The sequence below is a fragment of the Limanda limanda genome, chromosome 2 (genome assembly GCF_963576545.1).
Source record: "Limanda limanda chromosome 2, fLimLim1.1, whole genome shotgun sequence".
Classification (NCBI taxonomy): domain Eukaryota; kingdom Metazoa; phylum Chordata; class Actinopteri; order Pleuronectiformes; family Pleuronectidae; genus Limanda; species Limanda limanda.
The window spans coordinates 9,550,471-9,572,417 of NC_083637.1; the positions used below are offsets into that span (position 1 = coordinate 9,550,471).

General features: G+C 41.9%; 2 protein-coding genes across 2 annotated transcripts; one reads left to right on the forward strand and one right to left on the reverse strand.

The window, feature by feature from the left end:
* The first annotated feature begins 406 nt into the window (after positions 1-406).
* Positions 407-7,999, forward strand: LOC133016097 (E3 ubiquitin-protein ligase RBBP6-like). The gene is made up of 16 exons (XM_061083418.1): positions 407-572; positions 1,236-1,335; positions 1,486-1,525; positions 2,561-2,602; positions 2,722-2,810; positions 2,917-3,013; positions 3,119-3,261; positions 3,397-3,569; positions 3,679-3,782; positions 3,867-4,252; positions 4,365-4,428; positions 4,843-4,958; positions 5,043-5,354; positions 5,510-5,605; positions 5,747-6,798; positions 7,959-7,999. Exons 1-16 carry the CDS (start codon positions 407-409, stop codon positions 7,997-7,999), a joined length of 3,021 nt encoding a protein of 1,006 aa, XP_060939401.1.
* Positions 8,000-8,177: 178 nt separating this feature from the next.
* cpe (carboxypeptidase E) lies at positions 8,178-21,885 on the reverse strand. Its single transcript, XM_061094516.1, has 9 exons — positions 21,654-21,885; positions 12,751-12,947; positions 12,395-12,562; positions 11,691-11,808; positions 11,127-11,309; positions 10,331-10,470; positions 9,506-9,605; positions 9,111-9,229; positions 8,178-8,276 (listed from the first exon to the last, which is right to left on the reverse strand). Exons 1-9 carry the CDS (start codon positions 21,883-21,885, stop codon positions 8,178-8,180), a joined length of 1,356 nt encoding a protein of 451 aa, XP_060950499.1.
* Positions 21,886-21,947: the final 62 nt, after the last annotated feature.

A 21,947-nucleotide genomic window follows, 5' to 3' on the forward strand; every position in this document is an offset into this window, starting at 1 on the left:
AATTTGAATAACGCACATTAGCGCCCCCAACGGGTGTGGAGGGTGACTGCAGGTTTTAAAAAAAAATACATATATGTGTCATCGATGCCATTGACTGTGTAACATCAAAGGCAATTGGCTTTAATCTGTGCAACAACACAGGAAGTTGTCATTTAAACTGGTGTCAGTCACTAGTGGCAGTTTGTGTTGACACTGACAGACAGCTGCTGGCCTCCATTTGTTTTTTTCCCAATCTGCCCTGGTTTGGCTCCAGTTCCATCCAGCGCCTTTTTGTTGAAACAGCGAAGACTATTTTGTGGATTTAACTTGAATTAACTGACCACGTTACACAGTGTTTTTATTTGGTTTTCATACCAGACCTGTGGTGTTTTGTTTTTTTCACCACCTCCTCTGGACTTGATTGAAAATGTCGTGTGTTCACTATAAGTTTTCTTCCAAACTGGACTACAACACAGTCACGTTCGATGGGCTGCATATCACCCTGAACGAGCTAGTAAAGCAGATTAAGAGCCGGGAGCGCCTGAAGGCCACAGACTGCGACCTGCAGATCTCCGATGCGCAGACTCGTGAAGGTAAGTGGTCAGCTGACGCCTTCACTCACGTGTGACGAGTCAGACATTATTTTTAGAGAGTTACCGTAAATGATGGACGGGCATTTTCTCCATTATTCGACATTCATTATGTGGATTAGAGTGAAATAATCAGCAGCTCATAGAATAATTGTTTATTTACCTTTTCGAGCAAAATGTTTCACAATGTGCCTATTAACAACAGATTCTAACCTCTGCTTTGAAATCTACAGTTAGTAAATTAAATATTATCAGGTAGAATAATATTATGTTTGGTACCTCAATAAAATGTCAAAAAGAAACCTTAGATTGTGTAATTCTTTGAATCTTTGTTATTTCCTTTCTTTTCAAATGACAATAACATAGCCTTCTGTTAATTAATTGTTTAATCTCTTTACAGGGTTTTGTCTAAAGTAACTAACAACTATCTCTTGAGCCGTATTGCTAAACACTCATGTCAAGAAAACAACACACGTCTACAAACTCTGAGAATCAGCTTTTTCTTTATAAATATATGAATAAATAAGTTTGATCAATGTCTTTGCAAACCCGCTTCATGCATCTGTTTACTTACAAAGGCATTCCAGCTCTATTGAGTGAATTGTGGAGTTATTGTTAGATTGTTGTGTTTTTGTTTTCTAATGATTTGTTGCTTGTGTTTTGTAGAATATACCGATGATGAAGCCCACATCCCGAAACACTCCTCCGTGATTGTGCGTCGCACTCCGCTTGGTGGAGTAAAGCCCGCTGGCAGAACGTTCATTGTGTATGTATTAAGTTATGACTGGTTTTATGATTTATCAGTAAATTCACTGACTAAAGTAAAGTATTTAGTGTTATACTTGTTAAATCTATCCTGTAGTCGGACACAATGTTGGTAACTGATGGTTTCTTTTTGCCCTGTGTGTTTTTGCAGAGATCGTTCTGACACAGCTGTGGTTGGACCATCTAGACCCGTATGTAAAACAAACCCAAAAACAACACTCTGTCTTCCTCCTCCTCTCACCTCTCACTCTCTCCCCCTCTTTCTGGCTTTAGTCACATGTCTCAAAAACATTCTATCAACAATGATCGAGCTCTGTGTATCTTCTGTTGACCGTGTGTTGACTGCATTTGCGTTGAGATCTCAACCTCTATGTGTTTTATGATGTCTTTTTGGGGAGGGTTTCCTGGAGTCACCACAGCCAAAGTAGTTTGTTGTTTCTCTCTTTAGAAAATGGTTTTGTGTTTTGAAATGAATATATTAAAGGTTTAAATTCTTGCTGAATGAGACGAGGGTGATAAGAGAAACAACAGACTAGCCATTCTTGTTTTTGAATGCTCTGAAATGCCAATTGTTAAACTGTTGCAACCCCTTAATTTAATTTAAACTGTTAATGACTGTCTTTCATATTGAGATGGTTTTCTAGCCTGCTTTAGGTCATTCAAATGCATTTTTAAATTGTTTATTTAATAAATATAAATATTTATTGTTTGAGTGTGAGACTTCCTTCTTGTTGTTTATCGACTCCTCATCATCACTTTGAATTTAGATTTTTTTGGGTTACATTAAATCTTGCAACTTATTGTGCTAAAATTGCCTTTTGTTTACTAGCTGTAAATTATTTTAAAGGGATTTAACTTCATCATAAATATATAACTAAGGAGTAGTTGTTTAATGGATCTTTAAAATTCAATTAAGCTTTGTTTTAATGAAGCAACTCTAAAAAGACCCAGCTCTAGATGGATCTGTTAACCCTTTTCTGGATAGTAACACAAAGCCGTCACTAGAGAGCTGAGTGTTCTTTAGCTCAGTAATCCATGTCTAGGTTTGAGGACAGTAAGGTAACTCTAATATACCTAAGCTGATTTTGGTGCGAAGACTTAAGTGGCGTGAGGGACTGGACACAGATGTGGTGGGGAACTATCTGGGCTCTTATCTTCCGCTGTGTATCACTTGGATGTTCTGTTAACACCTTTATTATATTTATTATTATCAGATTCTACTGCAGACGGATTCTTCTTCTTCTATGTCACTTGCCCAACTCGCCAAGGTAACGTATCTGCACATGCCGGCTGAACTGCAAGAAAATGTTTCTTTAGTTGAATCAATTTGTCCCAGTTTTTATTTCATGGTGTTGATGTCCTACTTTTGTCTATCATGTGTTTTTAGACGGCTAACCTGGTCGACGCAAATGCAACAGAGGATGACAAGATCAAAGCCATGATGTCACAGTCAAACTATGAATATGAATCGATAAAGTAAGTACACAAAAATGTGTCTCTTTTATTTGCCTAAAGTCGTATATTTTGAATAGGAACAACATTTACTTGTAGTTAGAAAAATAACATTTGCTTTTCTCTGTAGTTATTCCAAGAAAGCAGTTGGACCTCCACCCGCTCACTATATCTGCCATCGTTGTGGAAAGGCTGGTCATTACATTCGACAGTGCCCCATGCTGTTGGTAAGGATCCTTTTTATTTTATTCTCTGTGAAGTTAATTGTTACTACATCGCTGCAGTGATGCTAGATTTAAAATGAGTATGATGTTATTCTCTTAACTTTTCAGGTAAAGGACAAGAGCGTGGAGGGTCCTAAACCAGTCAGGATATGTAAGGGGATTCCTCAGAGTTTCATGGTGATAGCAGAGCCTGGCACCAAAGGAGCCATGTTAACCAGAACTGGAGAATATGCAATACCTGCAATAGATGCGTAAGTGAAGGATGTCCATAAATACACACTATTTACCTCCTTCTCCGTTGAGAAAACTTACTCTAGAAGTGTCATATATCTGTTTCATTGTATGTCGTCTGTGGTTGTTAAAGCCCTATGAATGTGTTCATACAGGGAAGCGTACGCACAAGGAAAGAAGGAGCGCCCCCCCTTTGTTCCACATGACCAGTCATCATCTGAGGACAATGCAGACCCAATCCCTGACGAGCTCCTGTGTCCAATCTGCAACGACCTGATGACGGACGCAGTAGTTATACCCTGCTGCGGAAACAGTTACTGTGATGATTGTAAGTTCTTTCTCGTAGCATGCCTTAGAAATAATTCCTGGGCTATGTTTCATTGTGTTATGTTTGTCAAATGGATCATAGCTTTGAACTGATGTTTGTTTGTTTCCAGGTATCCGGACGGCCTTACTGGACTCAGAGGAGCACATCTGCTTCACATGCAAACAATCAGATGTTTCACCTGATAATCTCATCGCCCACAAATGTCTTCGACAGGTAACGCATTTCAAACACATGCTTTTTGATTTATGTCATATTTGTTTGATCAGAGGAGTTAAGCAAATCTTTTTCTTCATGCAGGCTGTGAATAACTTCAAGAATGAAACACCAAACACCAAACTCGTACGCAAGCAGGTCCAACAGGCAGCGCTGCCTCCGCCTCGCTTCCAGATGTCCAGGCCTCGGCACTCAAGACAGCAGGACCCACTTCTGGCCAATGTCACTCACCCACCCCTTGCAATCGTACCCACTGCTGCACCTCAAACACAGGTTCAGCCCCCTGCACCCTCTCCTCCTGCTCCTGTTCCTGCTCCTGTTTCCACTGCTGCGACTGCTACTGCTGCTGCTCCTACTCCACCTCATACTGCTGCTGTCGAAGATCAAGATGTTTCACCAGCTCCGGCACCTGTCGCTGACCAACATTCTCCTATGCACTCTACCGGCCAGGGCGAGCCAACCCCACCTGGGTAAGTTTAGTCCCCTATAGTTTGTACAATTACATCACCCACTCAACATGTGATGTCTGAAGTAAAGGGCCATTGCAACTCGTCTCAATGTGTCTACTTGTTTATGTTTCAGTGAAATGGATCCAGAACCTACTGTGAGACGAAGTCCAGAAAGTGTCCCAGAAATTGGAGCACACGTGAGTCCCCTCGGATGACCTGATAATAATAATGCATCTGTCATGGTTATTAGAGAGCTCAACAGAGTGAAAAATCCAATTCATTTTCTGAAAACTGATTTTGATCATCTGCCATTATATATTTACCATCCAAGGGTGACTCACCACAAGTTTGTGAAACGATGTTATAAGCTCCTGAAAAAGCCACAAGTCATTATGATAGCAACTGCATATCAAGAAAAACACGTTTTATTTACACAATCCCACAATTTATTCTAAAAGTGGGCATTCACTGTTACACTGTATTATTGGTCATTAACATACTTAGGTGAATCCTTACCAAGCACCTGTACATCCATGAGAAATGGAATAGTTCCTGACCCTAGCCCTAACTCTGAAAGGTAACTAAATTTCTTTCACTGATTTCTTCCACAGGGCTACCATTTATCTGTTCTTGGCCTACCGCCACCGATAAGGCTGCCACATCCTCCATCAGGTCACCAGTCAGGACCCCATCACCCTCACCGAGGAGGAGGCAGAGACTGGGAGAGGTAAGACCACGTCTATGGAACTATTCAATGTTTGTATTCTAATATTTTGGCCTCTCGATGAATGTTTCTCTCCCTTGAATACAGGTCCTACACAGGTAGAGGAGATCAGCCCCCCGCCCACCTCCATATAGCTCCACCTCCCGGACCAGCTCCTCCGGTGTACCCGTCTCCATCCATGTACCTGCCCCCACCACAGTCCTACCCTCCTCCATACACCTCTGGCCTTCTACCTCCTCCATTCGGTTACCCGCCTCAGCCAATTTATGCCCCTGGACCACTGGGGTTCAACCCTCCCTGGATCCCCCCTGGTGTCCAGCCCCCCCACCGTGGACCCCCCTACTCTCAGCCCCCCCTCTCCAAGGAATATTGCTACAGACAAAGGCACCGAAAGGACAAGTGAGTAGTTTATTTTTGTTTTGAGTCGTCCTTCAGCGACACTAGCTACACATTTTGTGATTGACACACATTTACATTACTTGGCGGGATTATGATGCATTCAATATGATTAAGTAATTTTGAAAGTTTGACTGTTCTTGTCTTTGTATTCACAGAACTACATCCAAACTGGATGAATTTACTAAAGACTTCCACAAAGACCTGATGAAGTACAGAAATCCACCAAAGAGAAGAAGACCATCTTATTCCAGGTAACTTAATTAACAGGACATTTCCAAATTGATTTTACTTCATAAGCATAATCCTTCAAGCCATTCAGTCAGTTTATTACATAAGCTGATTTCTTTCTCTCTTGTTTTCCTGATTTTGTTCTCCATTCTTTCCTTTCCCAGGTCTCGGTCATTCAGTCGTTCTCCATTCAGCCGCTCTCCGTACACTCGATCTAGATCAAGATCTAGATCCAGGTCTTACTCTTATTCCCCGAGTCGATCCCGCTCCCGTTCACGCTCCCATGGCCGGTCTTTTCCACGCTCCCCTTATTCCAGCCACAATGGACGCAGTTATGGACGTTCACGGTCAAGGTCCCGCTCCCGCTCGCGGTCTTATGGGTATCGCCGCTCTGGCTCTCCGCGGTCTCCTCCTCCCTTCCCGGCCGGACCCTGGGAGGGAGCAGAAGGACAGGGACCTGGAGGCCATGATCGCTGGGAGAGAGAAAGACATAGACAATGGGAAAAGGAGTACACAGACTGGTACAATAAATACTACAAAGACTACGACAACCAACATCCCTCACTTCATCACAGAGGTCGCGGCAGCAGAGACAGGGAGAGGGACAGAATGTCTCCGTTACCCAGAGATTACTCCCCTCAGGGGAGAGGAAGAAGAGGTAGGGAAGAGAGAGGTGCTCCCCCTCACCATCCTCCCTCCTCTTCATCATCAGGGACTAAGTCCAGCACAAAAGTCCTCAAAACAAAGAAAGCAAAAAAGAAGAGGCCAGGGGAGGAACCTGAGACATCACACCATTCAGCAGACAGAGGTGATGCTACTCCTGTCAGAGATGAACCGATGGATGAAATCCCCTCAATCAATAAAACACCTCCCAGCTCCTCAAAACCTGCATCTGGCTCCGGAGTCGCTAAAGCTTCTACTTCAAAAAGTCCTGCTGCACCTGCTAAGCCCTCAAACAAGACCGTATCCAAGACCCCGTCTGATAAGACCAGGAAAGAGAAGGCTCAGAAAGTGAAGCCTAAAGTGAAGACCAATAAAGCAAATCCAGAAGATCACATCAACTCAACTATCACCCAAAAGGAAAAGAGTAAAAGCTCTAGAGTGAGGCCTCCCCTGCTGAAGACCCCTCCCCTGTCCTCCCAGAATCTTATCTACCATCACTGCTCCCTCATGTTGCCCCAGCGGGGAAAGATGCTGAAGAGCAAACCCAGGATCAGTCGAAAGGTCGAAATATCACCTATTGTGTACATGTAAAAAAGTGTGTTTTATATAGCTCATCAATGTAAGTTTGTGAATGTAAATATTTTGTGAAAAAGTTGTGTGCATAGATTTAACTTGCAGAAGTCACTGCATCCATGTGAATTATTGTTATAATAAAGGCAAAAAAAACATGAAATACAGATTTGATTGTGGTTTATTCCATGTGCAGGTAATTGATTAATTCTATCTGACATTTGAACGTGTCTTTGTTGTTTCTGTTTGGGGGGGTGTACTGTCGCTCCTGTAAGAAAAGGCGATGACACGGGCTGACAACACAAAGAGGGGGCGTTTTATTGATCCGTTCATTCTTTACAGTTCTTGATCAGTTACTGTAGCTTTACATTCAATAAATTCTTCCCATGGTCTCAGACCGGGTGTCCACACTGTGTCCACTCAGAAGATTATAGTGTCAATTTATCCTTGAAAAACACCTTCTGCCACACGTCCTTATTATTCCCTGTGTGGTGAACATACAAAGGGAAACTGAGGCGGAGCGATTCATTCGTTTCATGGCCTCGTTTTTCTTTGATTGATTGATTTGGTACAAAAACCAGACAGTTCTTGCTACTTGCCTACTTCATAATACAGTATATAGATGTATATTATAACCATTCACCTTGTGCTAAAATCAATGCTGTGCTGTAGTCAGTTAAAAAAAAAATCTCAACATCAATAACATACAGGGAGATGAGCTTGCCTGTGTAGTTTATAGTATAATGTTTACAGTGGTTTTACAGTGTTTTCAATGTCCCTGATTATCTCAAAACCATAGTTGTACTTTTTTGATATGTTACACAGAAAGAGTATTTGTCAGCGTGTGTGTGTTACTGTGGAAGTGGAAGCGTGCATTGTGTTTGTGTGTTTTTTTTCACTAAAGCCTGGAGAAACAGAGACATTTAAAACAGGAAATGTGATTATTTCTCATGAACAGAGCCACGTGGTAAAGATGTAAACGGCTCTTTTACACACATTATTACTCAGCCACTCGTTGGTTATATAGATGGGTGCTATGGTTTTCAATCACGTGTACGATAATGAACGAAACACCACAGAAATCCACACCAATCCCATTGCTGTCACACTGCCTGCAAATTCTCCCCCTGTGTGTCTGTGCAGGATATCTGAACAATCTACAGGAGTGTGAGGCAATCCGTTAACACATTAATAAACAACATAATCAATTAAAATGATGATTGAAAGAGAACAAAACAAACAAGAGACAATATATTCTTTCTTTTCCTTTTTTTTTCTTCTTCTCAAAGTGGACGGGCACACAGGATGTTGAATATATTACATCGACGTGTGAACGGTCCAATCGCGAAGCAGACGAGCGCTTCAGAAGTTCAGTGTCTCTGACATCATCTTCCACCAGTCCATCAGCTCCTCCCGCTCCTCCTCCTTCCTCTCCATCAGAGACTCCAGCTCAAAGTCCACCTGACACACAAGCAGTCAAAACATTATACTGTTGTCTCAGTGGGCTGTATCCACACAGGAAAATACTGAAATAAATGTGATATAGAAATGTAGAAAAAAAAAAATGGATGAATAAATGTAGAAATACATAAATAACTAAATCTAAAAATATATAAATAAATACAGAAATAAATACACGTATAAGTCAATAAATAAAAAAATAATACAATTTAATAAAGAAATGTATAGATAAATAAACAAACAGAAAACAAATGAATGGATGACTAAATGTACATATACAGAAATAAATAAATAAATAAATGTATAAGTAAATAAATAGCCCCTCTATTCCCTTTTTGCACTGCATTAATGGCACGAATGTGGCATTTATGGTACGCATACTTCATGTATGAAATACGCTTTGATTAGTCCCTGTTGCCATGGGAAATATAGTGGAAATGTGCAGGCAGTATAAACTTTCTTTCAACTGACTTTTCACAAATCTTAGTTTTTTCATGTAAAACACTAATTACAGTAGATTTACTCTGTTATTGAAATTAAACTCACATTTCATTTTGAGCTATTAGTTGGTATATTAAAAACTACACTTCAGAATATAAACAATGTTCTCATGAATCCCATGCAAATACATAATCAGATCCTAGTGGGATGCTTTACTGTATATTGTTAAGAACAGGGGCCTTTATATACCATTTCTGCACAAGTTAGACCCATGTACGAAGTGCAAGCATCGTTCAGAGACAGTATGCAGGTCCTTCCTGTCGAAGACGTCTCATCTCGATGACCAACATACAACGCGTTGCCCTTTGGCCACATTCTGTCAGTGAGCCTTACCCTGGTTGCTGGGCTGTAGGCAACAGCCACCTTCTTGATGACAGTCAGGTATCCTGGAGCAGAGGCGGCAACTTTGAAGTTTCCTGGAGCCAGCAGACGCCAATAATCTCCATCTTTGGCTACAGAATACAGATCCTCTTATTAGTACATGTACTTAATATAACAACCGGAGCAGGCAACTGATGCTCAGCTAAATAAATAATCACATTCACAGCACTGAGCTCGTATTTCTATCACTCTGGAGGCAGGTAGAAGTGACAATAGAAAAGGAGAAATTGTGCAATATATCCAGAAGGTGGCAGTATTGCAACATCTTACACTCAAGGCCTCTTGTCCTTACAGTTTGTGTTTGTGCGTGTGTGCATTACATCATAATTTGCACTCAATGCTGATACCTGTTGTGAGGTCGTGGTCGATACCCTCCACAGAGATGGTGGCATTGGAGATGGGGTTACCCTGGTGGTCACGCACAAAGCCCTTGACACCACGATGAACCTACACACAAAGAAAAACGTTACACACACACACACACAAAAAGAAAATTTGACTAGGAAATTCATTTCTGTCTGTGGTTTTAAAATGGTCCAGTTCCCTTTTGACGATGAAACCGGTTTGGATCCTTTGACCTACTCCATTCACTGTTTTATTATCAAAAACTCTTGTGCTGTTCACATTGTGGATTGTCTCTGGGGCTTTTAACTGCTTCCTGTTTCGGGCTCTGTGTTTCGTCTCGTCCCATCTTTGTGTTTCCCCCCTGTTAGTTTGGCTGAATACCAGTGTACCCCCCCTCAGGACTCAAACCCTGAACCCTCACAGACTTACGTGACGTGAGCTGGTAAATGACGTGTGAAGGGTGACAGGCAGCAAGGACTGGGAATAGTATAAATAGGAATAATACATTACTGTGGCCAGTTTTTAATTCTATGCTGTTCATTTTCTCTACGTCAAAGGTGCTTGAGAGAGTGGAGATGAATTTACCCTTTATTGTGTCATCATGCAAAAATTCAAAAGGAATAGGAGAAATAACTACGCCAATTCTTTTAAAGCAGGTTATTTCAGTACTTGTTTTTTCCCATTTCTGTTGAGCATTAGCATATTCTTCACTGAAGATGGAACACATTGGTTTTTTTTGTTTTTTTTGGGTCAGCTGCATCAAACACACCTTTAGAAAAACAGATGACACCGTTGGAGTGTATTTATAGAGCCGGTTTGCCGCCTACCTGCTCGATGTAGTTGACGAGCGAGTTGCGGTTCTGCTCCCAGTAGAGCTTCAGCGAGTCCTCGCTGGGGAACTTGTCACAGCTGAGCTCCAGAGTGATCTCGAAGCAGTTGCTGCTGAGGTAGTTGAAATCCTGCATTCCTGTGACGGGGCACAAGATGGAGGAGAAGAATGAATTTAATGAGCGGAAGTGAGGGGAACACTGGTGTTGTAGGGATGACAGTAGAGAATATACATTGTAGGGATGAATGATGTATAAAAAAAATCATATTGCAGAAGGACCCATTGAATATTGATGTGGATCCGGGATTTATTTTCCTTTAACATTGCAAAATAGGGTGTTTTCCACATTCTTACCAAATTCCCGATAAATAATTCATGGTCCTTGATGAAGAAAATCAGGCTCATTGAGGAGACAGAAATCTGAGTGCGTGACCATTCTAGTTTTTAGTTATTTTTATTCTATTGTGTATTTATAAAGCATATGTTTAACTTATATAGCAGCTTTGAAACTATTAAAATGCAATTCAAAGTGCTTTACAGGTGAAAAAAACATTTAGATTTAGACACTAATGGAAACCAAAGCAATCAATAATAGAGAAGACAACAATAAAATAAATTTAAGGTAGTAAGAGATATATAATTGACAGTAAATTAACAATAAAGCTAAATAGAATAAGAGAAATAATGAAGAGAAGTAAATATAAAACCATCAAATTAAAAAACGCTACCTAAAAGTCAGGTAAGCAGTGTAAAGTTTTAAATGGGTTTGATCAGATAGGATTTTTGTTCTTTACCTCCGGGCACACTGTACCAGGCCCCTCCATTAGTGATGCCCTCTTTGAAGCTGGTGTCGTCGTCGGTCTTGCGGCACGGAGCTCGGTGCTGGTCGGACATCACCGGGTTGTATATGGAGTAGGCTCTGGCTAGAGACTTGAACATCACATCATCTGGACTGGCGCTGTACTCGTGAGTGGATCCTAACACCACAAACGAGGAGGAAGGGAACAAAGCATGTTCAGACAGTGGCTGCGATAAAGTATTAACTAGACACCGGCAGCTGCTGCACATTAAACCTGTGCTTACGCAAACACATGTTTTATTTACTCTGAGTAATGATGCACAGGAAGCAGCAGCAGGGGGGACATATCCATCTGATTTGAATTACAGTTACGACATTCTGAAGAAAAACGGATAAATCGCTTGTTGGTTCAGTTATAGGTCATTGTTCTCTCTCAATGAAACGGTGGAAACCTTCTCATGAAGTGGAAAAGGAACAGTTCCTACACGACTGAACAAACCAAACACAGAAACAAGGTGTGAGCCTCTGTGTGTGTGCGTGTGTGTGTGTGTCCATGTACCAGTACGGGTCTCATCATATGGGTAGTTGGCCACCACGTCTCCCCCGTGCAGGTTAGCCGACAGGACAAAAGGAATATCCATGATCCAGTGGATCACTGCCTTGGACTCTGGAGCCAGCTGCAAACACAACACATGAATTATGAATATGTAAAAACACATAAGAAAGTCTAAGGTATTCCTGCATCTACAACTACAACTTACAAACAGCAGAAGATGCGAAGTATGGTGATTTTTTACATATTTTTGATCGATAGTTACCAGGAACTACACGTTAATGAGCCACTCATATGTAATGATTGACATGTTCCTACACTTATCAATATTTATATCAGACCTACAATAACTGATTAATGGGATTTATAGACATAAAGAATAAATATCAGCCTTTTGCTTAAGTAAGTTAAACAGTTGTTATCTAGGATATGTCTGAGGCTCGTCTCTATTATTATCAATAAAACTATAATTAGCATTATTATCATTATTATTATACTATATGATGGCGTTTTTGGTCTATTTAATCTATAAAATGTAAGTTTATTGTTTTTTAATTGTAAATAGTGATTGTTTTCTTATAAATTCTGTATATATGAACTTTTATAGAAAAACAGTGTGTATGAGCTTCATGTTAGATTATTTTTAGATGGGGGTTTCTGAATTTTTTCACTTGAAAATCCCTTTAAAGTGATTATTCAGTTTGATGCACCTTGGTGTTTTCGTCCACAGCCTTCTTCATGTTCTGCAGCAGGTGGTTATTGGCTCCGCCCTCCTTCTCGTTGACGTAGATGATGCGGTCCAGATCGGGGAAGTTCCGGTTCAGATCCACGCCCTGGGCGTTGCTGCGGCCCACGAACCAGTCCTTGATCTCTCCGGGCTGAGCAGGAAACAGCAGAGGACGGTCAGATTGTGCCCGATTTGAATAATTACTATTCTTAAACGCAGCGTACATGTAATTTAAAGCCAGGAGCTGCAATTACTCGCTGTTTTAGTCATTGTTTGTAGTCTTATAATCTAAATTGAATCCTGTTTGTCTGTATTCACCGTGTCGTGCTGAGTCATCACCTGTGACGCGGCCTTTTCGAAGCCGTCGGGGTTCATGGAGGGCATGAGGTGGATCCGGGTGTTGTGGACGAGGTCGATGATGGTCTCGTTGCCCTGCTGGTACTGGTTGCACAGGTACTGGGCCAGGTAGATGAGCAGCTCCCGGCCCACCGCCTCATTGCCGTGCATGTTGGCGATGTACTTGAACTCGGGCTCGCCTACAGGGAACAAGGAGATGTGTTACCACGTCACACAAGGAGCCGTAATTTGACATTTTGTATTCAACCTTCGTCTGTGCAGCGGTCCGTGTGATTGAGATGCTGAAGAGAATTTAAATGAGAGTGATGATGTTGAACTGAACACATGTAATCCTGAGGAGAGACATCCCGTGATGTCATACCCTTTGTAACAAAAGGTGGTTTTCATCAGTAGTCATGGAAACGTCTCCTTTGGACCAAGAGAACGTCACTGATAACGCTATCTGATTTGTAATGGATGTCACCCTGGACACACACACACACGCACACACACACATTAGTATAACACTGGAGCTTCACACCTCAGCAGTGACAAACCCACTGAGTCATCACATGAGGGATTAAACGGAATTGAACGCTGCGGCCCAGGACTCCATTTGGACAATAATGAGTGAGAGACAGTGGATTACTGGGAGACACTGTCACAGTGTGTTGTCCCCGACTCGGGTTGGAGTGACAGGTCCAAGATCAGAGTCGACTTCACCACTGAGAGTTTAACTCCAGGACATTCTGAGACGACGTTAGGGATCCTCAGGGACTGTGGCAGCCTATAAATCCAGCGTTTGTCTGGTAGAGCAGTTTATCAGTCACTCTCTCAACCTTTAAGTCTGTCAGGTCCTCACCGAAGCAAACAGCCAACAGAAACCATGCTTTCACAAAGGGCTGGGCGATAAAACATTATCAATAATTGTCACCATATAATTTCCATCAATAGATACACCGTAAGGTTCAATATTTATATTGATATAATGCTTATACATAGAGTTAGCACAGTGATGAGGTAAGTATGTAAATTCTTTGCTCATAAGGAAGAAAAACCACAACCTTAACTCAGCAGAAAAAAATCGAATGAGTCTTTAAACCTTAAATAATGTGACATTTATCATAATTATCGATATCGACTGAAACGAAATGTATTTTATTGATTATGTAATGTAATTTAATGATTATATCCCCCCCACCCCTACTTTCACGTGTAAATTAAGTTCAGAGAAGACTATGTTTATAATTTAGCATAAAAACTCACACGCGGGTGATTAAGAGATTAACAGAGAGTAGAACATGGAAATGTATAATGTTCGTCTATTACTTAATCATTTCTTTCCGTACATGAGCCACTTTTTTCATAATAGAAAATATATATTTTTGGTGAGTCTGGCCCTGTTCCTAATGGTTGTGGTGTTGCCCATCACTAATGTACACCCCCCCAAGGAGGTGGTTTCCGTCCCCGTCTGTTTGCTGGATGGTTGACTGATTGGTGAAAGGATGTGGGTTCAGGAAAAATCCATTAAATAATTTCCCCTTTCTATAACATTGTGAGATAAGGTGTTAAAAGTCAACACTTTCACAGATTTTTCAGGGAATGATTCATGGATCTTGAAAAATCTGGTATATTCAGAGGACTGATATCTATGAGTCAGAGTTAGTTGGACCTTCAACGGACAATTTATTACAGAAGAACTCTCTCTGTTTTGTGGACAAACCTTTGCTGTCCATGTCCGTGTAGGGAAATAATTACTCTCCATTTCCTTCATCCTGTAAATTAACGTTATATATCTCAGATCTATTTATATCAGAATGTTTCACAGAGCTGTGTTTTAATGACTGAGGCTCCAAACCATCTGTGCCATATACTAATTAGCCTCGCTTCTCCTCTGTTCACTCGAACAGCACATGATGAAGACAAGTGATAATATGGAGCCATATAAAGTCTCAAAGAGCCCGTTCTTTTGAATAACTACAAACCGGAGATCAGTGACTTTGTGGCTGCACGACAACTCAGAACGTCTCTCGGCATGGAGGGGAAAAAAAGCTCTTTTGTTCAGAACAGTCAAGTTATAAAATGTAGATCAAGAGTGTTTTGAACTCAACTTTGATTTTATTCTCCTTTTGACATTTTTAAACTTGATCAAAACCAGTTTGTTATGTTAATGTCCCGTAGAGTGATAATACAAGTATGCATGTGCCAATATTTTACATTCGCATCTTTCTTTAATCGATTTCTGCTGATTTTTGAGTTTTTGATGTATCCATAAAGAGTCCAGTGGTTTCATGAGTGAGTAACACATGTGCACACACACGCAAACACACTCTGACCAGCCCACATCTGGCAGTCAGGTTATTTTTAAACGCTCAAATCTGGTTCTTCTAATGATTTCAAGACTACAATTAACTCTTTCCGTCTTGACAGTAGCAAATGGATTTTACAGGCTTCAGAGGCCTGACCTACACACACACACACACACACACACACACACACACACACACACACACACACACACACACACACACACACACACACACACACACACACACACACACACACACACAAACACACACACACACACACACACACACACACACTTTGAAGCTGGACTTGGCCAAAACGAGTAACAATGATTCAAGCTGTAACGCAGATGCTCAGCATCTAGAGACTTCCCGTTCTCCCTGAAGAAACATGTTTCGGTGTTGTTGAGGCTCATGTTCTTGTGGGACAGGAAACACAGCTGTACATGTTTCATACATGTAGAACAGTTGACAGACATAGAAACGATTAAAGTAAGTGTATGGGCCAATGCATGTAGTTATTGATGATGTGGTTGGGTGGGTTTTGGGGTAACGTGTATAAAAAGAGCAGCCGAGGAGAAGTATGAGGATAATTCTCAATAATAATCTACACTTAAATTCCAATTAATAATGTCATGAATTGTCATTTTTGCTAAGTCAGGTTTATGTAGCAATTCTTTTTACACACACATTATTGATCAGAGGACTCATTTTACGAAAAGGCGACTTCAGGTCACTGCAGAGCTGAAACAATCATGAGTCAGGCTCAGCTGTCAATCATGACGTTTTACTCTGATTTCATAGCAACAAATAATAATTAAAACCAAATTAACCAAAACATTTACACTTGAACAAACATCAGAGTGACAAGAACAACCTAAAATGACAGAAAACCTCTTTGAGAAAAATGTATTTGACGTATGCTTAGTTTGGTCCAGTTCACCTTCACTAACAGGGAGGAGGCAGGTTTTATGACCTGTACTGCCGCCAGCCACTAGGGGGCGATTGAGACGGTTTGGCTTCACTTTAGAGGAGCGGTCATGTCATCCATCTTTATAAACCATCTATGGTGGAAACAGAAGCTATGTAGACACCTTTTGTATCTTTAATATCTCTGAGCAGTGGAGATCGTGATTGTGTGTGTGATTGTGTGTGTGAGATGGTCTACGTGTGTGACACCGTCTGAGTGTGTGTGACAGGCTGATGAAGCTCCTCCCTTTAACACCAGCTGATGTCTTCTCTCCACAGGTCAATAAAACACATCTGACGTCGGCTAAACTCGCTGCATCATCCTCCACTTTGTCTGGAATTATCAAACCCGTCAGACGGGCGGTCAATACGGTCTCCGGGGCGACCACGCAATAATGAGTGCAGCTGCGACGTCATCAGGGAAGCACCACATTATAGGGCCCTCTGTCGTCGTGGCAACCCTGACAGCAGCAGGTGCTCAGGGAGACGAATCCTCCGGGAAGCTGAGTAAACACACTCTCACTCTGTGTATAACTAGTGTGTTAAGCTCTAAAGGACTCCCAGCTTTGTCTTCTGACATTACACAGACACGTCAACAAAACAGGACAAATAAAACATTTCAAAATGCTAATGACACAGACAGATGATGTTCGAGATCAAACAACTGCTGATGTGTATTATATGGAGCCCAAATGTAATTTAATACTTTAATCTAACCTTTAAGAGAGTAAATGTGGAGTTATCTTTCATTGCCATGACCATTGACTGATATTTTTATGATTCCTTAATGAATGACAGAGAAGTTCCTGGGATTTTATGGCCTAGAAGTCAAATCCTGTCAATTTAATATTCATACCACATTATAGTAGCTCAAAATGCTTAACGTCATCCTAAAGGCAAATAATCAACATCATACATTAATCTTATAATGTATAAAGGAATAAGTAGTTCAAATTAGCTGCTTAACTGCACCCACTATTATCATTATGTTTACTTTAAAGGCTCTAAAAAAGTATTTTCTCAATCAGTTGTTTACTATGAATGTCGCATTCCTACATGAATACACCAATTTCTACATTAGTTCAAACAGTTTATGTTATTTCACATCAGATATTTGTGTGTTTCGTGTCCTTTTTCTCAAAATCATTTGGCAAAATCATTTATCGCACCGTCACACAGTGGAAAATGGCCACGGTGATGTGATTAAATGTTTCCCTGTGTCCATTATCTTGATCTTCCACTTGACTAATGAATTAATAGATTGATATTTCCAGCTCTAATATTAACTGAGAAGTCCATTCAATGACCTGGTGCAAGAGATAGTGCAATTCTTAGTTTTACCCAATAAAAAAACAAAGTATGTTTTTGTTGGCATTTAACAAAATTTGATATAAACTGTCAAAGCCGTGTGGGCAGATGTCGTTATACTGGTTGTGAACACTGGAGTTACAGAAGCTGATGACAGAAGAAAAGACAGAAAATCAGATAAACATGTTTCAGCTTTTTCAGAAAAACAAATGAAAATGTGCACAGAACAGAAGCCATTCTACAAGAGGCTATGAAACGTAGGTGGGACTTCTGCCGTCAACACACCACAGGACACGAAGAGACGTCTCCCAGCGTGTTGAGATGCAGAAGGGAACGGAGGATGCATGCGGTGTGTGATGTATAATAAATGACTTCTGGCTGATGCCGCGGCCTTTCTCTCATCCTCTTTCCATCTCTCTGACTCTCCCTCATTCCCTCTACATTCTTTCCCCCACCTCTCTCTCATCACCCTCACGCTACCCAAGATTTCCCCCTTTTTTCAATCATCATTCCTTTCTTTTTTGTTTCTCCTCGTCTTTCAGCTCCTGCTTCCTCCTGCAGAATGGAATTCTCACAGGAAAAACTATCCCTCCAGTGGGTTTACAATCTATTCTCCACTATTTTCTACCTTCTATTAGGAACATGTTTCGTTTTAAAGCCAGTTTGTATGTGATGGACCATATGTCTTTTAAAATGTCATGACCAGTGGCTGCTATTCCCTTTAACCGGGCATCTGTGTGCGTGCTCACTGGGGATTACATACTTCCTCGGTCGTCTGATAAAACAGTTCAGTGTGGAGTCGTATGACCACATGACATAGTCTGCACCATATTGGATAGAGCAGTGCCTTATATACCGACATGATTTTTTCTACTATCCTGTAAATAGTTCCAGACACGAGAGTCACAATAGTTTAGCCAGAGCTCATTTCACAGAGAAAACCCCTTTTCTTTAGCTCCTGGACCCTCAGATATGATCCAGCTGCGAGAAGCAAACACCTCGTGTCACGGAGAAACGTGTCACCTATGGTGGAGGATGTTTTCACGTCTTTTTCTGTAGTCAAAAGCTAAATTAAGTAACATTTTTTGCACGGCTATTATCATCAAAATACAGCCTGAATAAAGTCTCAAAAGAAAAAATACTCCAATGTCAGCGTTGACATAATGTGTGATAATAATGTGTAAGATGCATTTAAATCTGAAATGGAAAGGGGAGAGGTTTAATTACATACTGCTGCTTGGTTTTAATTAGCTTCATATGTGTTTTGTACGGTGGCCGAGAGAGAGCTCAACGCACTGCAAATTAAGAACACATGTAAATAGAAAAAACACGTGCAAACAACTTCAATTTGCTGACACGTGTGCTGCAAAATGTCACAACACACACAAATACAGAAACGTCCATCAAATAGCGACAAAACGACAACGGAAATGTTCCCAGGAGACCCCCAGAAGTTATTGAGGTCTGCTACTCGTCATTAGTGATGGAACTTCACAAAGTATTGAACTACAGCCGGGTTCATCTCTCTTTTGGGTTCTAAGGCACACTCACATCATTATAGCTAATAAGAAGCCGAGTCATAAAGCAGGTCATGTCTGCCTCGTTCTTCTTGTCCACTTTGGATAAATCTGTGGCAAAATGGCTGCCAAGTCTGCACTGGAAGTGTCGTCAAAATAAAATAATATTAACACAAATATGATGACTTTTACTCATTTAAACATCGCTGTGTACGTCTTCACGTGTCAACAAACCACACACACAACTAAAGCAGCTAATTTAGGCTCATTTAAGTAATGGACCACAGGTTTAAATCATCACGGAATAAAGTGAAACCATTTCCATGTTGTCATAGCAGGAATTTCTCTTGCTCTTTACATTCTGCTTACAATTGTGTAAAGACCAATATCTACTCTCCGTACAGCTCTGCTTGGATCTGAATCTTCCATTTTCCTCACGTGCAAGTCACTAACTTTCTCCCTCGTTTATTTCTGCTACAACCACCAGCTTTGTTACTATGTAAGTTTGCCAGCTGCATTAATCCCTCCTGCATTCTTTCAGGAAATGCCCTCGGTTACTTTGCAGCAGTCGTCCTGCACCGTGAATTAATATGTGACCAGTGTGTTTACACTCTTGGCTAAAGGCGTTTCCTGTGCTGCAGCGTACGACAGATGGCTGCTTACTGACAGATGCATGAGCTCAAGACCGTGGTCCTCGGGAGCCGGCCGGCCGACCAGCCAACCACGAGCGGCCAGTCAGCTCAGTGCACTAAGCCGATCTGTTGCCCCGGCAACCGCTATTTTGGCTCCACCTTAGAGTTTCAACACATTTGCCTGGTCGGATCAAATATTAGGGCGGGCACCTCAGAGGGAAGCTTCGAGATGTCTGGGGCAGATTTGGTCTCACACACGCTCATCCATCACTTCTACTCCTTGCACTTAGAGGCATCACCTCTTCTTTCCTTCCCTCGCCTTCGCCCTGTCATTCTCCAGATCTCCTCTCTCTGTTGCCTTCTCGGTTTCATCCTCCTCCTCCTCCTCCTCCTTCTCCTCCTCCTCGCTGTGGATGTTTTGCTCAGCAGAGATGAAGGGAGACGTGGGGAGGGAGGAAGGGGTGCTACCCCTGTCGGTGAAGCAGCGGCCTGGAAACTCATCTGGTAGTAATAAGGTCGCTTCACATCGCTACCGTGACTCATGCCTGCGTACGCCAACCACACTATTACAGGCTTATTTAGTACGTACGCATGGTCATTAGGGCCTGTGACCGGTCCAGACCACACAAACGCACCCAGAGAAGAAAATACACCTTAACGAGACTTAGAGTTGTGACCCTACACACTACATTGTGAACTACAGTAATTAGAGTCCAAGTTTCCTCCTCCTTTTGAGGCCTCGGGATTCACTGTGATGAAATGAATCACTTCCTGCAGCGACTTGGACACGAATCAATGACCTGCTCCTTCATCTGAAAGGTCACATGTCCAGCAGGTCAATCCATTTACTGTTCCTCTCACTAACAGGAGTCTGGGTAGTGCTCCGATTCTTTATTTGTTTTCAGATGGATTGGGGCGTTATGATGAAGGGACTTAAAACCTGTAGAGCTGGTTCTGGTTTGTTGACATTTGAATATATTAATACACAACATATATAAGACTTTGTGAGAGATTGGACGGTGAAGCTCTGGACTAATTCTCATCCCTGTCCGTGGTGTTTTATCACAGTCTGCTGTTACCATGTTAGGGAGAGGTATTGAATATCAGATAGTGAGAAGCAGACACGGCTAAGAGGAAAGATTCTGAAGAAAATCCAACCATAAAACATAAAGGAGAAGAGGTGAAGGTCTCATCCTGCATGAGTCCAGATGCTTCTCTTCTAAAAATGTGTATCGCCTTTTCTCTTACGTCTCCAGCTGTTGTGACATTTTTAATATATATTTCAAAGACGTCTCTCTCCTAAAGCAAATGTTGTTTGTGTTTATAAAGTGTGAATTTATAAAAAGAAGAAGAAGAAGAAGGTGCTGCATCTAAAGAAAATACAGAAGTGGTGGTTTACCCACACATTTGCATTCACTGTCCCTCAAACTAAAAGGCCTCACATTTTCTGCCTCTTCTCCCCTGGGGTTTGATCCAGTCTGCAGTCCAGTCCTGTCAGTTGGATGGAGACAGGGACAGACCCCATTCCCATTCTAAGCATGTCCCAAATTGGGATAAATGAAGTACATCTCTCTATAAACATTCAATGGACCAACACATAGAGATTTCATTTAATATTCATCCCTCCATGTGTATATCCCTCTGCTCATGTTTCAGACCAACACTGCGGATGCATCTGCTTCTGCCTGTAAATGATCTTTCATTTAAAATTAAGAAAAGGAAAAAAAAACCTGCACCCACTGAGCTGTGCCGTGACGAGGCCTCCGCCTTCGGGCTGTTTTCGCACCATCACGAATCGAGATAAGCACGTACAGATTCTTATCAACCAGCAAAATGGCGGCTTTGCGTGGCTGATCCCCACAATCTATCATCTCGCACTGCTCTGGAGAAATGCAGCAGGCCCCTTGCTTGCGCACAGCAGGGGGTGGGGGGCTTTTTACGCACGGCACGACACACCTGACCACTCCAGTTTCTCTTAGAATAACCCTTAGAATAAAAAGCATCACCACCCAGGCTGCTATGCGTCAAAGGTGCGTGATGTGTTTGTGTTATCTCAGCTTGTGGTGATGGAGAGGAAAACCAGTGGGGATGGGATGGGGAGGATGGGGAGGGGGGGGGGTGCACGCACAACAGCCGCATTATGGACTTTTTTGAATGTGTGCGTAAAGACTGACCAGGTTCGTGCGTCCCGGGGTTGTCGGTCATCTCCAGCACCAGCATCTCCCGGCCCTCGAAGCTCTCCCCGATGGTGTAGATGCGGGTGATGGTGGGACACTGCAGCCACACGGACACCAGTGCCTTCCGCAGCTCCTCGTACTGGTGGTACTCAAAGGAGATCTCCCCCTCGGATCCGGCCAGGGCGACCCCCAAGACCCCGAGGAAAACCACCGACAGGAACAGTTTCATCTTGACTCTTCTCTCTCTCCGAAGACCTAAGTGAGTGTGTGTGTGTGTCTGCGGCTCGGTCC

Bases quoted from the DNA above. Each gene is read 5' to 3' on its own strand.
- LOC133016097 (XM_061083418.1), top strand. From the start codon at position 407: ATGTCGTGTGTTCACTATAAGTTTTCTTCCAAACTGGACTACAACACA. The intron at 1,336-1,485 runs GTATGTATTAAG...GTGTTTTTGCAG, and splicing joins GCTGGCAGAACGTTCATTGT to AGATCGTTCTGACACAGCTG. The intron at 2,603-2,721 runs GTAACGTATCTG...ATGTGTTTTTAG, and splicing joins CACTTGCCCAACTCGCCAAG to ACGGCTAACCTGGTCGACGC.
- cpe (XM_061094516.1), bottom strand. From the start codon at position 21,885: ATGAAACTGTTCCTGTCGGTGGTTTTCCTCGGGGTCTTGGGGGTCGCC. The intron at 12,563-12,750 runs GTGATGACTCAG...TTTCCTGCTCAG, and splicing joins TCGAAAAGGCCGCGTCACAG to CCCGGAGAGATCAAGGACTG. The intron at 9,606-10,330 runs GTAGGCGGCAAA...CTTTGTGTGTAG, and splicing joins TCGTCAACTACATCGAGCAG to GTTCATCGTGGTGTCAAGGG.